The following is a 16,864-nucleotide window of genomic DNA, read 5'->3' on the forward strand; positions in this document are numbered from 1 at the left end:
ACCAGTAAAATATTCGATTTATTTAAACAAATCACTGTGTTTGAGAGATTTGAAGTAGAGGGAATGAAATACATTCACTTCGTCTTAAAGCATTTATTGATCTTGTTATATCCCCTGGTAAATTATGAATGATAACTTTTGAGGACTATTTATGGACCAATATAATATGTCTATTTCCTATTGTATAATTGTTACGTAACTAAACTATTCATATTCGTGTTCCTCTTATCATAAGGCTTTTGTGTATCATAGCTCTGATCGATAATTCGCTCTCCTATTTGATTGGGCGGTCATATCACTCATACGATATAACAACTGGCGACGGGGTAAAAAATGGCTCTAACTTCCGATCAATTTCAGTTGCTAATCCAGCGACAAGAGCGGCGTTTTAAGAAGAAGCAGTTGGATTTCACTGACAAGTTACACGCAAAGCTGCTGAATTACCCATGCTTTGGGGGGTGCAACGGAAGTTGACGCATTAATTTCTAAATTGCGTACAGAGCTGGAAATCGATAGCAGACCGAATGAATATGCCGGGGAAAGCCTCAATGAATCCGTGAAAAAAAGTAATTTAGGCGCAGCAGTAGCAGTCATACATGATCAGCCCAGTATTCCAGTACTGCCTGTTTCAGAGACATGCTCTCCTATCTGATTGGGCGGTCATATCACTCATACGATATAACAGATCTTGATAAAAATCTAAAGATTATCACTGTTTTGCATTTTTATTTGCAAAAGATATTAATAATAATCATAATTATAAACTATACATTACCGGATATAAAGATAAAATCAATCTGAGAAGACAAACAAATAAATAAGGTTAATAGTCCATTGTAGATCTTCAGAAAATAATGTTTACAAAACAGTAATGCTAAAAATTAATGATTTACAAATAATTGAACGTATTAAGCAATCATTTATATCACTCAATTATCTAACAAATGACAATCGAAATGAACAGAAGTTATACACAGAAGAAAAAAACGATTCAACAGATTCACTAAATTAACCTTTGAGTTTCTGAGCGCACATTATCAGCAGCAGTATCATTATCTTCGGAAGAATGACTAATATTTTCTTGTACTGAATCCAACGCCTTTATTATAGCCTTTGAACGAGGATGATGTTTTCTACCTGAATGTTTACCATGTTTTTTCTTTCTGTGTGAACGGCGCGGTTGAATATCAACAAAAAAGTCATCAACGGGAGTATTTTCTATTAATTTGGATCTTTCGATTAAACCAGCCATCATTGTAGGTAGAAGAGAATTCAATGATCTATCTAGAAGTCGTTGAGGAAGTCCCAGCTGAAACGTTTAAATAAAACAGTACTGATCAGAAAACTTTATGTTAATGTAACAGAAAAATATAAGAAGTGGACAAACATATCAGATACTCAAATGAAAACAAAATGTGACTGAATATACTTGACAGCTGTTATTTAGAAGATGAATACCTTGAAAAACATCATATTTATCTAGGACTTAAACACTAACATTTTAGTATACTTCGAATCAATTTCTATAAAGCAGACTGCTGTTATAATGGTGCTAAAATAGTTTCTACTATACATTTAAACACATAAATATTGGTACAAGGAGGCACCAGATACATATGCTCTACACAAAGATCTGATCCACAAGTCAGTGGAGCATCGTAAGGAGATGCAATCCCATGGTAGCCGGTGACCAACGATTGGTTCATACGCCATTTTTCCCTCAGGATCCTGAAACCCTTGTTCACCATTGGTTTGGAATCAGGGTTTTCCAACTCCCCTAGGTAGACTACCCGTGTCCACCAACCCGGTTAAAGCGTCGAACATTCGCTTTTCGTCCTCCCGATTTCGTAGACAACACCCGTGGCACGAGAAGGCAATGAATAGAACTTCCCTGACAGAGGCTATATACGCGTGGCCATGTGAGAGCATTTGAAGAGGGAGAGCGGACTTCCCCCACTCTCGGCCGTACCAGGGCATTTGAGGGCTCAGTAAACAATAGATAGAAGCTAATAACTAATAATAAAAAAGAATATTTCTCTTAAACCTATACTGTTTTAATATCAACTAACATTGGAAAACACTATGTTCTAATTATTTATATCTTACGAAAATAATAACATACCTTTAAATCATTGCATAAGAACCATACTAAATTGCATTGATTTGGACAATCAGGAATTGGTCGAAATATACACGCACTAATTACTTGTTCAGCACTAAAGAAAATATTTTTTTGTCAGAAAAAATTATAAACTAAAAGTGTTGATCTTGAATTTAACTTGTTTTTCTTATAAAAAAATGTATTCAGAAGTATTTGTTTCCAGGGAAAAGAAACCGTTGATACGAATAAAGTAAATGAAGACAGTGAATCAATGTAAATAACAGTAATTTATGGACAAATATATGTAGCTATTGAAATATTTTAGTAAAAACACAGTATGATCAATGTAAAATCTAACGAAATTTGATACGGGGTATTTTTGATACCTTGACGTTATCATCATACAAACTCAAAAGTTGTGGTAAATCCTGTAATTCATATTAATTGCTTAAATTAATGTACAGTTAACCATAGAAATATCAATGTTAATTAAATGTAAACATTCAAATTTGAATTGGACAACTTAGAATTCTAATTTACAGAATACGCTGTGGAACGATAAAAATCCCCCATGAGGAAAATCAGTGATCATTAGACTTAATCAGGATTAACATAATGCATTTTCATGGACATGCATGGGAAAAATAGTTAACGATGGACATTTTATTTATTCACCAAAGCAAATTTCACAGATTATTATCATTATTAGATAACAATAACGACTACAAAAACACAAAGATATACGGACGATGGATGGTGTTTTTAATTAAAAACATTCCTTTTCAATAGGTTTATTTTCAAAACCATACGCATTATATATATAAGTAAATTACAAGTCTTTAAACAATCTGTATATTATTACTACGTAGCTAACAAAGGGAGGGGGAGGGGAAATGTAAGAAATACATAACCATTAAGATAAAGAGAGTAAATGTGGGGATTTTGAGATGGTAGAGACTTGTAGCTCTTGATAAATCTTCTGACTGAACGCTTGAATAGGTTCCCTAAGCTCTTCTGATAACCCTACGGTAAATCTATACAACTTGAAAAGGCGTGTAATATGGGGAGGACGCTTTACTCCAACATTAGTTTATATATAGAAAATCGAGGATATTTATAACATTTCATATGGTCTTGGGCTTCTGTAAAGTTCTGAAACCTTTCTAAACATAATATCAGAATAGGTAATCATCCACTCAGAAATGTGATTTTTCACTTTCTATATGTTTCTGAGAAACGTCTATTGAATATTCTTATTGTTTCGTTGTACTATTTAAACTAAAATAAATTCTAATTTGCTGATTTATTCTCTGACGAAGTGGCTTACACTAAGTCACGAAACGTCAGAAATTATAAATTTTCTACTCATTGGGATATTAAAACTATATTAATTAATTTATAACAATCTACCCAATGTTCAATTTATTCGAAATTATCAAATCAAAACTTGGTAATGATACATACATATAGATAGTTTATATTAAACTAACAAAAATATACACTTACCGTACATAATTTGGTATTGGTGGACATTTAGGATGTTCAACAGAAGTACAACATATAAAGTAACAATTATTGTTATGTATTCCCCATGATCTCAACAGAACAAAATCTCTTCATGTACATATTTGTAAGATAAATAATAATAACAGAATGTAAATTTAATACAAAACAATAACTACACTGATTATATTCAAATTTAAAATATATAAAGTGAATTTGAATGAATTTTTAAGTAATTTTTGTCAATTAAATTTACTTTATACTGTGCTATGTACCACTTGTGAGGACAGAAGAGGAAAATAGAAAGCAGTCAAAATAGCAACAGGAATAAAATAGCGATGGAGTTCGTAAAGGATAAGGAAGATGGGGAAATAGTGTATTTAGTGTATTGTTTTCAAAATTTACAAATATCGTGTGTGATTTTGCATAATGCAATAAACTGGTTTACTACCCTTAATTTCGTCCATTACAATATTCTGTAGCACATCGTATTTCTTTTATTGTGTGCTTACCGAGCTGTTATTGCGCCACTTTAAATTAAAATCCGATGTGAGTTATAGGTGTATATACATGCATCACGGATGTACGGTTAATAGTACACTGTTTCCTTGTGCAGAGTAACAAAAAGGCCTACAGGTAATAGTAAATCACGACTTTAAAACAACTGGGCATTGAAATGCAGAAGCTATCAAAGGTTTTCGGGTGTTATAGTCACTGCATTGAGCATTTGAATGTTGTGATGAAGATATGTTGAGGATTTCAAACCTCACTTATGTGAGACCTGATTTAGAATATCGCACTCAAGCAACGTGTCCATGTCTTACTAAGGATGACAATACACTCAAGTGCATGGAAACTAAGTCTTTCCGAAATCTCTTAACGTAGAACTTGAGGTGAGCTTATATTGGCATACCGTATATTAAATAATGATGTGGGTGTTAGCCTATCTTATTTTTTAGCCCTCTCTAGAGCTAATCATCTCCGAGGTCCCTGAAAGAAGGTTTAGGAACCGCAACCAAAGAAAAATAGAGAAGGATTCCGTTTATCTCGAGTGGTCAATGACTAGAATACCCTTCTCGAACAAATGGATCTCCATTGGCTGCAATGATCAAGACAGATCAACTGATCTACTACCCTTATCACCGAGGTCTGAACAAAGGTATCCGAATCATAAAGCAGAACAAAAACAGAGTAATAGAATAAACTTCAATTCACGATATGACTACTTGACAGCAGAATAACCAATGAACCAATAACACCAGCAGTTTATTATAGACGGATGTAATAACAGACAATTATAATAGACACATCAACAACAACTATGCCATAGTGCTTTGAAAATGTCGTTCAATTGGTTCTTTATATGAATTTGAATAAAGCCAAAACAACAATTGAGGCAGAATATTATATGTATTTGTTAATCATTCAGAATTATCAACCAAGTAAGCTAACTTCTCTTCGTTTCACCGAAGCAGTAGCAATTACACGATAAAAAATCAAACCAGACTTAAGTGTCCATATAGAGGCAGTAGCCAACTTATTATTGTTTTGGTTAATTTACATTTTTGACTAAAATCACATGTAATTATCATGATTATTTTATTATTGTGTTTATTTTTTGTTATGCAGTTTTCGCTAAGTTAATTGTTGTTACATCTTGGTGTTTTTCACTCACTTATTTCTTTAAATTTATATGAACTGTTTAAGCCTTCTATAATTGTTGTGTAATCCATCTTATCGATTTCGGATCCTAGATAATTACCACTTCATAGATCTGTTTTCTTTATCCATATTCGAATGACCATAAACTGTTTAAATTTGCTAAAATTATTACACGATTCATCTTAGCAGTTCTCGGACTTCATATAATTACTACCTCATGTACTCTATATTTTTGAAATTTATCTTTAAACAACTCTCTCTCTCTTTAATGTTCATAAACGGATAAGCATATGTGAAGCAGTTTGAAGTTGAGATTTGAAAATATAGAGGGGAGTGAGGTTGTAACTATATGAAGTTATAATTGATAAGCGTTGTTGTTCTAATTCTCTCTGTCACCAATATCTATTGTTTATTATTATAACATGATTTAATGTTCTACTTTAATAGGAATACAGTTGTAAGTAGCTGGAGGGAAACTATAATATAAAATGAATTCATAATATTCTGCTTTAACTGCTTATTTCGGCTATTCAAGATTTTAAAAATGGTAATAAGTGATTTTAAAATGTTAAAAATTACCATATTATGAATTAAAAGAACACAAGTAAATGACACATTTACATTCATGTATATCTACGGATTCAGCTGCTCCTGTGAAGAAAATTATGTTGGGTGTATAACTAGATAACTAAACCAACGAGTTAGTGAACACCACCCTTCGTGGTTAGAGAAGGGCATGATAAAAGCAATACGCAGCTCCGTCCTGTCACATTTGATCGATAGCAGTAATGTGGTAAATACAAATAAATGATTTCAAGTAATTTATCGTATACCTCCTGGTTTTCCTTATGGAGTTTGATCTCGTCTCTTAAACCTTGAGATTAAGATTGTTTCATGCCTTTATTTCTTTCTGTACTATATCCTTACATACAATCTTTCATTTATATTTTACCACCATTAAATTAACTACTTCTATGAATTCGGTGTTGATCTTGTTGTGCTAATGAGGTATGGCAAATTGGACCGATGACTATATGTGCCTGGTCCTACGTTGTAGCTGACTGACCGACTGCTTAATGTTTCAAAAAGAGATTTGTCCTATTTCCTGGAATTTACATGCTCATCATTTATTCTTACTTTGAACAATATTGATTTGTTTCCTTTACACATGTTGCTGTGATGTGGCAACAGTTATATCAACATATTTTTGTACGTACTGATATAAGAAATAAGCTGATAGATGTCGTGACTTAGCAACCGAGTAAAAATGATATAAAGGCGACGGCTTGATAATATGACTAATAGGGTCAATACACTATAAACATCCGTATATCAGATAAGGTGAAATTAGATAACTCCGAATGCCCTGGTACGGCCGAGAGTGGGGAGAGTTCGCTCTCCCTCTCGAAATGCTCTCACATAATCACGCGTATATAGCCTCTGACAGGCAAGTCCTACTCACTGCCTTCTCGTGACATTACTGTTGTTTACGAAATTGAGAGGACGAAAGGCGAATGTCCGGTGCTCTAACCGGGTTGATGGACATGGAGGGTCCACCTAGGAGAGTTGGAAAGCCGTGATTCCAAACCAATGGTGCATATGGGCCCCAGTATCCTGAGGGAAAAATGGCGTATGAATCAATCGTTGGTCACCAGCTACCATGTGACTGCATCTCCTTACGATGCTCCACTGTCTTGTGGATCAGATCTTTAGGTCAAAGGCTCCGGGTGTGGCCTCCTAAGAAGACCACCTGCTTCGTTTCGGGCACCCGGACAGTATCATAGCTCTCAAACAATTAAATGAAATGACAACTTTTGTGTGGCGCATATATATCTGGTGCCCCTTTGTACCAATATTTATGTGTTCAAATAATAAGTAAATAAACAATTGAGAACCAGACTAGACTAGACAAGGTTATTCATATGATTTACAAATAATCAACACAGTGAAATCTGATTAGAAATCCATAGTGAATAAGAATTTACAATGCTGTATGGTCTTACATATTTATTATGTGTTTATCATCGCTCACTAGTCAATCATGCTTTACTTTTACAAACTAGAGTGTCTGAAGAGATAGGTAATGGGTTCGAGTCTTGGTGTAAACTTAAACAAGGGGATGTAGTTGTAATAAACATACACATAACAAATAGAACGAAATGCATGTTCTAGGTTTAACTACAAGTGATTATACTAAATAAGATCAACCTGTAAATGCAGGCACATTCAAAACATCGATTCAGGGAGACTAATTATTTTTTTTTAATTATTATTATTATTATTATTATTATTAATGGCTTTATTCAATATTATAATCTGGTACAATATAGAATTCTCAGCACGAGTTATTTCAACAAGTTTTTTTTACCAAAAAAAACCCCAAAAAAACGAACAAAAAAAACAGAACAGAAATAAAATTAAAAGAAAGGTTTAGGAAAATCTGAGTTTATACAAATTATCGAATTTGAGACATGCTTAAGAAGACAGGTTAGTTACTAGGTCAACTCTGACAGACTGTTCGTCACAAAGTAAATTTGATAAGTAAGGTATTACAGAACTTTTATAGATTTGCTTGCGTGCATGTATTTTAATGTATTTACGTCTCGTTCTACCAGAAGATATACAATGAGAAAGATATGAATGAAGCGGATGGTTAGTATCTGATAAGATAACACCTGCCAAGAGTTTGCAAGACTTAAGATGTCTATCCACAAGCATGTTAACAATGACTTCAAAAGATTTACCACATACCTTGCAAACTGCCTTCAGCACTCTACGCAAAATAGCAAAGTCTTTTCTCAAAAGCCCGGGAAAGAATAATGGAGAACAATATAAAATAATAGGTAATATGCAGGAATTTACAAATTGTAAGAGTAAATGGCGAGTAATCCCAAAAACATGCAGCCTCTTTATGTAGTATGTCAAACGGTAAACTTTTTTCGATAACAGTAAAACATGGTAAACTTTTTTCGATAACAGTAAAACATGAGAAGACCAAGATATTTGACCCTCGACACTGTGTTTATTAAAGAGTCTCCAATGGCACAAGCATTATGGGATCCCAAAATAGAGTATAGGTTCTGTCCATGTCTCAAGCTAAAGTTAACAGCTTGACATTTAGATGGATTGAGTAAGAGACCATTACCAACAGACCACCTTTCAATATGAGATAAAAACTCATTCATTTCTATGGGATGTAAGGAGGTAGAAATCGGCATACATACAGTGAGGTCGTCCGCATATTTTACAAAAGTGTTTTCTGTGGAAGATGGCAGATCATGCAAAAAGAAAGAGAAGAGCAGAGGTGAAAGAACAGCTCCTTGTGGCACACCTACAGTAGACAGTAGAGATGTTGAACACTTTCCTTCAAATACAGTGTACTGTTCTCTTCCAGAAAGGTAGGAACGTAGCCAATTGGTTATCCAGCTGTCAGTGTCGACGCTGATCAGCTTGTTAAGTAAGAGGTGTCTTGGAATAGAATCAAAAGCAGAAGTAAAGTCCAGGAAAGCGCATCTAACATACTTCTTACCCTTTTCCAACCCGAACACTATGTTGTGATGCAGAACAGCAACGGCATCTAATGTGCTTCTTTTGCATTTGTAAGCAAACTGAAATGGATCACAGTGCTCTTTTATTGCAGGTTGAAGTGGTTGTATCAGTAATTTTTCCATTATTTTGAGGAAAGGTGAAGTTATTGCTATGGGTCTAAGTTTCGCATTTTTATCACCAGAAGCTTTCTTAGGTATAGGGATTACCTTTATCTTTCTCCACATTTTCGGCAAGACATTAGTTGAGAAGGATCTGTTAAAGATATTCGTTAATGGATAACATAAAACATCAGCACATTTTTTAAAAAGGAGGTTTGGGATACCATCAGGTCCTAAACATTGGGATGAATACAGAGACTGGAGACATTTCCGGACATCATTTTCAGTGAAACTGGGGACACAATTATTCTTCAAACCCTTGGATATAAGGAGCATGATGTCAGATGACTGACGAATAAAGGACTTATTAAAGTCACAAACATTTAGCTGGTTATCGCTTCTAGTCTGCCTGTCCCCTGTAATTTCTTTAAAGAGTTTCCACATACTTGGAGAGCTTCTACAAGATAGGAGTTTTTGAGTAAACACAGAGTTGAGACGTCTAATCTCTTGGTTTATTTGACCATTTAACTTACGAACTTCAATAGTGTTTTTCTCCTTGTACATCCTTTCTTTTACCCTCCGTAGTCGTTTTAGTTGTGGAGATGTAAGTCGACCAAAACTTAAAAAGAAGGTTTCGGTAGGACAGCAAGTATCAAAACAGAATTTAAGATAAGAGGTGATAACATCCGTTGTGTTTTCTATTGAGTCATCTGTAAGTACTTCCCAGTTGGTCGTACGAAACATGTTTTTCAGATTTTGTAAATTTTCTTCTGAGTAACTCCTATATATTACTTTTTTGGTATGGTGTATGTGTGTACTCTTTCCACGTTTACCATATACTTTAGGTAGGACACGAATTATACAGTGATCCGAACTAGACAATGGAGCACGTTTGCGAGTCACATATGTACCCACATCATTAATGAAAACCAAGTCTAGATGAGCATTCAAACGAGTAGGAAAATCTACTACATTTAGGTGACCTAGTGATGTAAGGAAGCTACAGTCACATGAATTGAAATCACCACATACAATTGAAAGTGAATCACTGAAGGTAGTAACGGGGAATTTAGTAAATTTATCAGCGGAGCCAGATAGCGCAGATGATGTGCAGTCTGGAGTCATGTAGATATTGGTAACATAAATATATTTGTATTTATTCAGGTGTTTTGGACGGCACCTTAAAGTTAGACAGTCAATAAAGTCGTTTGAAAACTTGAAACAGGCAAAAGTAGATCGACACCAGTTAACGTTTACAAAAGTAGCTACTCCGCCACCACAAGTCTTTTTATTGTTTGATCGATCCTGACGATAGATATTAAAATCACGTAATGACACTAAGCAATCATCCTGTAAGTCAGTTAACCAAGATTCTTGAATTGTGATGACACCACAATTACGATACATGTTTTGACTTAGCAGAAATTGGAGATAGTCCACCTTGTTAATTAGTGATCGACAGTTAGAGTTAAGTAGCTCGGGAATCGACGTTTGATTGATGTTTATTCTCTTTAAAGCATATTGCCAACCACCACGATGTCTCTTATTGTGCTTGTTTGTAATTTTTGCAGCCAAAGGACGTAAGCTTTTTATAAACGCGCCTGTGTAGGTTATGCGATTAATAGACATAATGATAGGTTAAAACAAATTAAAAAACCCAGATAACTTGTTGAAATATTTAGATGGCAGAAACAGGTAGCCCAGGTATTCAAGCAGGCCGCCGATAATTGCCAATAAAGAATGATTAACTCAGTTGTGAATATCCATGACAGAGAAATACAAACCGTTATACACTGAGTCATAATTTGTGTTCATATAACATTTGAAAAATATAGGTATTAACACGTGAGTTAGGCTAAATATTGTTTATTCTGGTTAGCGTTTTTTAGCAAGGTTGTTTTCTACGGAATGGGGTTGCTGAATCCATGCCCAACCCTTCTCCTTTACCCAACTTTGGGACCTGTAGTAACCCTAGAACTACAGGCGAATCGGTAAATCAAGGATGGCATTCCTACAGTTGAAGAATATACGGAAATCAAAACAAATGCCGAACAACGTCAAAATCAGGATCTTCAATATGAACGTCAAGACAGTTCTATTATACAGGGCTGAACCTCGGAGAACTACCACAACCATCATCAAAAAAGTACAAGTATTTATAAACGATTGTCTACGCAACATACTCACTACCCGTCGACCGGATACCATCAACAAAAGCCTACTGTGGGAGAGAACAAACCAGCTTCCAGATGAAGAAATTAGGAAAATATGTTGGAGGGGGATAGGGCACATATTGAGGAAATCATCAAACTGCATCACGAGGCGAGCGCTAACTTAGAATCCTTAGGAGAAAGGGAAAAGAGGAAGACCAAAAAACACTCTGTACCGAGAATTGGAAACAGATATCCAAAGAATGAATAGCAACTGGAAAGGATTGTCCAGGACAGAGTCCGACGGAGAATGCTGGTGAGCTGCCTACGCTCCTCTATGAGGGGTAACAGGAGTAAGTGAGCAGAATGAATACTTAATAAGAATAGGACAATTTTCTCTACAATTTTGAAGAGAAACATTGTTTGAAAGCTTCAAATAAATATTAGCCGTCATATCTCTGTATCCACGTTAGTCAACTTAGATTATGGCATTATTCATAAATGATAAACTCATTTTGAAAAGTATATGATCATAATCGATCAACTAACCTGGCAGATATTAAACCTCCGACAGCCTCTTTAGCCATATTGTGTATGATGTCAATATTCTCTGAAGCCAAAGCTTGGATACACTAAAAGCGTACAAAAAATTAAGGTCATTGTTATATATACTTGCTTGCAGATAATTATCCATTTTAAATCTTATAATTGAACATAAAACGCTAAGCATTCAATGCTAAATCATGATCTAACTGAACACAATTATACTACACTACATTGGTAATGTATAATACATGAGGGAATAATTGATACCCCGGATTTTATCGATTTTACGATTAGTGAAAGACGTTATCAACCGTTCAAACGAAAGTCATCATATATTTAAATAAAGCTAGGTTTATTATTAAAAAAATATATGTGGGTAATTTACATGCAATGAATGGATAGGTGGAAAAATTTTATTATAATTTAATGTAACGGTATGTCAAATTATTCAAGAATATGGAGGTACTGGAATCAGGTTTGTTCATTAGATGATAACGGATTTCTTGAAAAATTTTGAAGACAAATACATAGAAGTTGATTAATAGATATTAAAATGCTATAGGCTACAATGACCGGACGACAGTCAATTTATTACACATAAGAACTTCAATAATTAACCTACGAACTGCTATACTCACAAAGTTTTATGAACCTATCAGAAGCGTAACTACAGCATTTCTGAAAAAAACAAGAGTATTGAGTTGAATTACCCCCCCTCCAGAAAAACTATACACAGAACAAGTGAAACAGCTATACTATTAGTGACTGAATATAAAAAAATTGCTTATTGTATTAAATTATAGCTACAATAGTGATAATAACTTTCTAAGTATACATGATGGTAAATAAAACTAAGTCGTTTATATTTGCTATCAAAATAACTTCAGTACTTATAGCAGAATAGTGAACTATGCAGAGTTGATGGCGTTTTGAAAAGTGGACAGCTTAAATGTAATTGAAAGTCGACATGTTTGAACTCAACTTCGTCAATCAAATGTAAAAGGTTTAGTAAATATACGTTTTCTGGGAAAAATTCGCGTAACTAATGAACAAATAGTTAAGTTAATATTCTTAATTTTAACTAGTTGATAGAACAGTTAGTAGTCAATTACTATTCCCATACCAGAACAAAAAGTCACAAACTCAACTAAATAAGAAAATATTATAATGGTGTTAAAAAAGTGAATTGATGAATGATCTCATATTTAACTGTGTGCAGTATTTAAATCTACCAGTGACATCAGGAAGCAAACGTTGATCACTACACTTGTTTTAGAAGCTTTTTTAGTTCTGATGTACTGGTATCTGGAGAAATCTGAGCACAGATTTAGAAACCTTTGTTAGTTTTTGCCGACATTTGTTACTTGTAGCATAATTCAGATGCCAATCTGCCAAATAAACTGCAGATCGATTCTCTCTGTATTGATCTATGGCTGTTAAACATAATCTATGGAAGTAGAAAAGTTCAGTAGTCTGTATGCTTCTAATCATATATATTCGAAACGTTGCTAGGGTTTCCCGGAACGACTGAGGGAACAATGTTGTGGTCAGACAGTCGGTTAGGTACTAGGAAAATATGGTGAATTGGTTGATGAGATTGTAAGTCTTTATCAACTGAAGTGAGCTATGCTTACAAGTACAGAAATAGTTCGGAAGAAAGCTAGGGGAGGCCAAACCAAGACGTGGTATCAATTCATGAAATGATTGACTGTTGCTATGAGCGATATTAGAAGATGTGGACTACCTGGTTGGGGCCCGCGAGATAATTGTGGCCAATGATTAAGGATGTTGGTTGAGATGGAAGAGAACGGGGGGCAATGGCTCATATTCATTTACTTTTTATCTTCCACCCAATTTTGAATTCCAATATCCCTTCATATATACTTTTCCACTCGATCTTCACAAACCGTATTCTTAAATGTTTATTCTTTCTCAATATAATTATCTCTATATTATTTCGGTATGTTTCGCAATGTATATTGTTAATTTAATCTCGTTGTGTTAACGTAGAATGGCGAATTGGGCCAATCCAAATATGTGCGAGGTTCTACGTTGATTATGACTGATTAACTAACCAACCTTTAACTAATGATTTTGATAAACAAGTGATTTCATTTCATCCCTCAGTTATAATAATGATTAAATGTACTCTATAGATCAATTACCTTAAAACTGTAGAATTAATTGGTTAATTTTAATGACCATTAAATAATTAACTACATCAAACAAGAAAATTTCTACTAACCTCAACAGATGTCAGAGTAGTATTCCAGCTAGGCGTTTCATGGACATTTATAACCATATCATTAAATAGATGGAACGGTGAAACCGATAATAAACCCTACATAAAAGTACAAAAGACATCTATATGTACAACGACCAATATGAACGTAAAAATAAATAAAGTTGTTTTTCATTTTTTTGGATTAACTACTTGACCAGGTGTTGACATATAAGGCACACTTTAATAGTGACAGCTAGTAATCATATATCAGTGAACTGAACAGCCGCAACCGTTTGGACTTTATTAGCTGCGATATTCCGAAACGTACCACAAATCATATCAGTCAATGATGTATTCGGTTCAGAGTAACAAGTTTGAAAAACTTCTTGACGAGGACATATTTAGTGGATTTCAATAGGTGTAAATATCAAAGATTTACATTTGGGTCCTCAGAAATCAATTGAACATAGAAGGCGAAAGTTAGTAAGACCAAATTAAGTAATTTGTGAAACTGACAAACTGGATAACGGAGCGTATATGGTAAGAGAAAATCATCAGATCATGTAGCTTTTCGAGGGTGTACAACAAACATCAGATATTTACACATCACATACAACGTTAACAGTTGCTCAATCTAATCTTTGTGAGTGCAACTCTTGAATAATAACAAATCAGAATCAATGCAATAAACAAAGAACATAAGATCGTATAGACTTATATTTAAGATAACCCTATAAGTTTACTTCTTCAAGCAAGTATAGATCATATGTAGATACACTGAGGGGTTTAAGACTGTTACTGAAGAATAGGAAATAGTGAACTGTCTTACCTATGTGTACAGAGTTTCGAGAAGTTCCAATAGTCTGTCTTTAAATTAAAATAATTAGATGTTGAACAATGAAAACCGAAATATCCTGAGAAAGATGATCAGAGAGGGTTGAGTATTGTATTCCAGGGAGTGTAAATTGCGATTAATTGCTAAAGAAAATGAAATTTCGTTTTATACATTAGGTATAGAGAGTTGTAGTAGGGATTTTCTCGAATTTAATTTGCTTAACTAAAATCTTAAAACACCGATTGTTATTAAACTACAGAAATTTCTCAGGTAACATTCAGATGAAACATCAACAAGTTTGTTGTAGCCTGAACGAACAAATTTTAAACCAACCTCTAAACGATAAACCTTAGCAGGATAATTAGGTAACGCTTCAGATCGAAAGGGATACTTGATGTTGACAGAAGGTGAATTATCACCCCAAATTTCATTTTCATATAAATTCCACATTTCCGTTTGTAAAGAATTGGTACGATGTAACAAAGCAGCTACCTAAGAAGAAAACATGAGAAATGGGACTGGATTACAAACTATAGGAGTATAAAACAACTGAAGTCGCACAACTAAACTGGTTCTATACACCAATCAGGTAAATAGATTGAAACTCTTAAAGCACAAACTAGATGTCCGAATGTACAACCTAGTAAATGATCAGTATTCGATATACACGGACTAAGAGGGATCTTTCAATAGTGTACACCAATCAGTATCTAAAAGTTAACTAGCAGGTTAAAAAGTAAACCTGTGCCATCAATTATACGGGTTTGGATTTTCCAACGGTTGATATTTACGTCTGAATAGCCCAGTTTCTAATAAAATATAAAGAGCTATAAATATTATGGTGTCATTTGGCTCAAGGTAAATAACTCCCACGAACAGATGTAGAGCATATCGACACTTTAGCTACGCATAGGATGTGTAAGTTTAAGATGGTTCTATGCAACTAAAGATGTAATTCTTGTTCGGAGTCCCCAAGAATATTATAGATAAAGTTTCCGAGAGTCCAGAAAGGCCTGAAAAGGTTTCGTCTAATTATCGTCAAACGGAAACTTCCCAAAAACATTTGGAAATATAAAAAATTAGATGTCACATTTTGATTGGATAATTACTTATATTACTGCGGAACTTGGTATACTTCCAGAGACATCCATAAAGTATGGGGTATCCACAAATCTATAAATATACCTGTTTTCTGTGTATAAATTAACCTTGAAGTAAACTATTCTTCGAGCCCCTTCTCTACTGTTCGGTTCAAGTTTAAGAGTAGTCTAGAGATATAAAGAGCGGATAGGAAGTCAGTACTAAGTGAGGAAAAATGGCTGGAAATATCAACCAAGAATGCTTCCCTGTCATCGATCATCATCTAACCAAACTTAGCAAATCACCAATTGGATTATCCAGGAAGTTACAGTACAATTATTTACATAGTGACGATAGCTACTATTGAGATATGTTGATATCACACTCAAACCTAGTGTTAAAAACATCTCCCCATTATAAACTTAATCCAGCTATAACACAAGCATAAACCACCAGTTGAAATACCTTGCAAAAGTGGACAAAACAATCTGAATTCCTATACAAGGTTTGGATCTATAACAAACGTCACCTTTCTACATAACATATTTATAACAAATATTGAAAATAATCGACAACAAAATAGTTAATAAATGGTTAGATAGTTCAATCTTGATGTTTTTAGTATGTTTTGAGGGCATATCAACAAAGACTTGCGAGTATCTAACAATTTATCCTGTATAAACAAGTCAAGATTGGTTGCCACCAGCATTTGTGCGATCATCGAAGATTTTAATTGTTAGTCTTCCTGAACGTGTTTGTACTTAATTATGACTCTTCTTATAGAACCAAATATTAGGTATATCTAAATACGTCTGTTGGTTGTTAAAATATTTAAGTTCGAAGCTTATGGAGATTTTATAGCGTTCTTTCGATCCAGGATTTCAAAATATTCCTGATCGAATTCGTGTCTAAAATTGTCAATATTCATTGATGTAAGAAGGTAAGATACACGTGGATGAAAATGATGAATAACATCCAATTTAGTACTAGAGATGTCCAGAAAGACAAGGTAAGTTTTACAACTGAACACGATACTAACAAAACCTCCCTCTTCAGTAATGAATATTTTCTCTGACTTAAATAAATAACGACTTATAATAGTTTAAATTAATTACA

At 34.1% G+C, this 16,864-nt stretch overlaps 1 protein-coding gene across 1 annotated transcript in view; it reads right to left on the bottom strand.

Annotated features, from left to right (window-relative positions):
* Window positions 1-706: 706 nt before the first annotated feature.
* The window catches only part of Smp_137870 (putative steroidogenic acute regulatory protein), a gene marked incomplete at its 5' end in the record, with an annotated part of 40,628 nt that continues 24,470 nt past the window's right edge, over window positions 707-16,864 (bottom strand). Inside the window, 6 exons of the mRNA XM_018798988.1 lie at window positions 707-1,309; window positions 2,123-2,216; window positions 3,608-3,715; window positions 11,613-11,695; window positions 13,855-13,950; window positions 15,002-15,160. Coding sequence (XP_018650822.1) covers window positions 1,004-1,309; window positions 2,123-2,216; window positions 3,608-3,715; window positions 11,613-11,695; window positions 13,855-13,950; window positions 15,002-15,160 — 846 coding nt within the window. The 3' untranslated portion in view covers window positions 707-1,003. The remainder of the gene's footprint in view (window positions 1,310-2,122; window positions 2,217-3,607; window positions 3,716-11,612; window positions 11,696-13,854; window positions 13,951-15,001; window positions 15,161-16,864) is intronic.

This window comes from Schistosoma mansoni, chromosome 3 (genome assembly GCF_000237925.1).
Source record: "Schistosoma mansoni strain Puerto Rico chromosome 3, complete genome".
NCBI classification, from domain to species: Eukaryota; Metazoa; Platyhelminthes; class Trematoda; order Strigeidida; family Schistosomatidae; genus Schistosoma; species Schistosoma mansoni.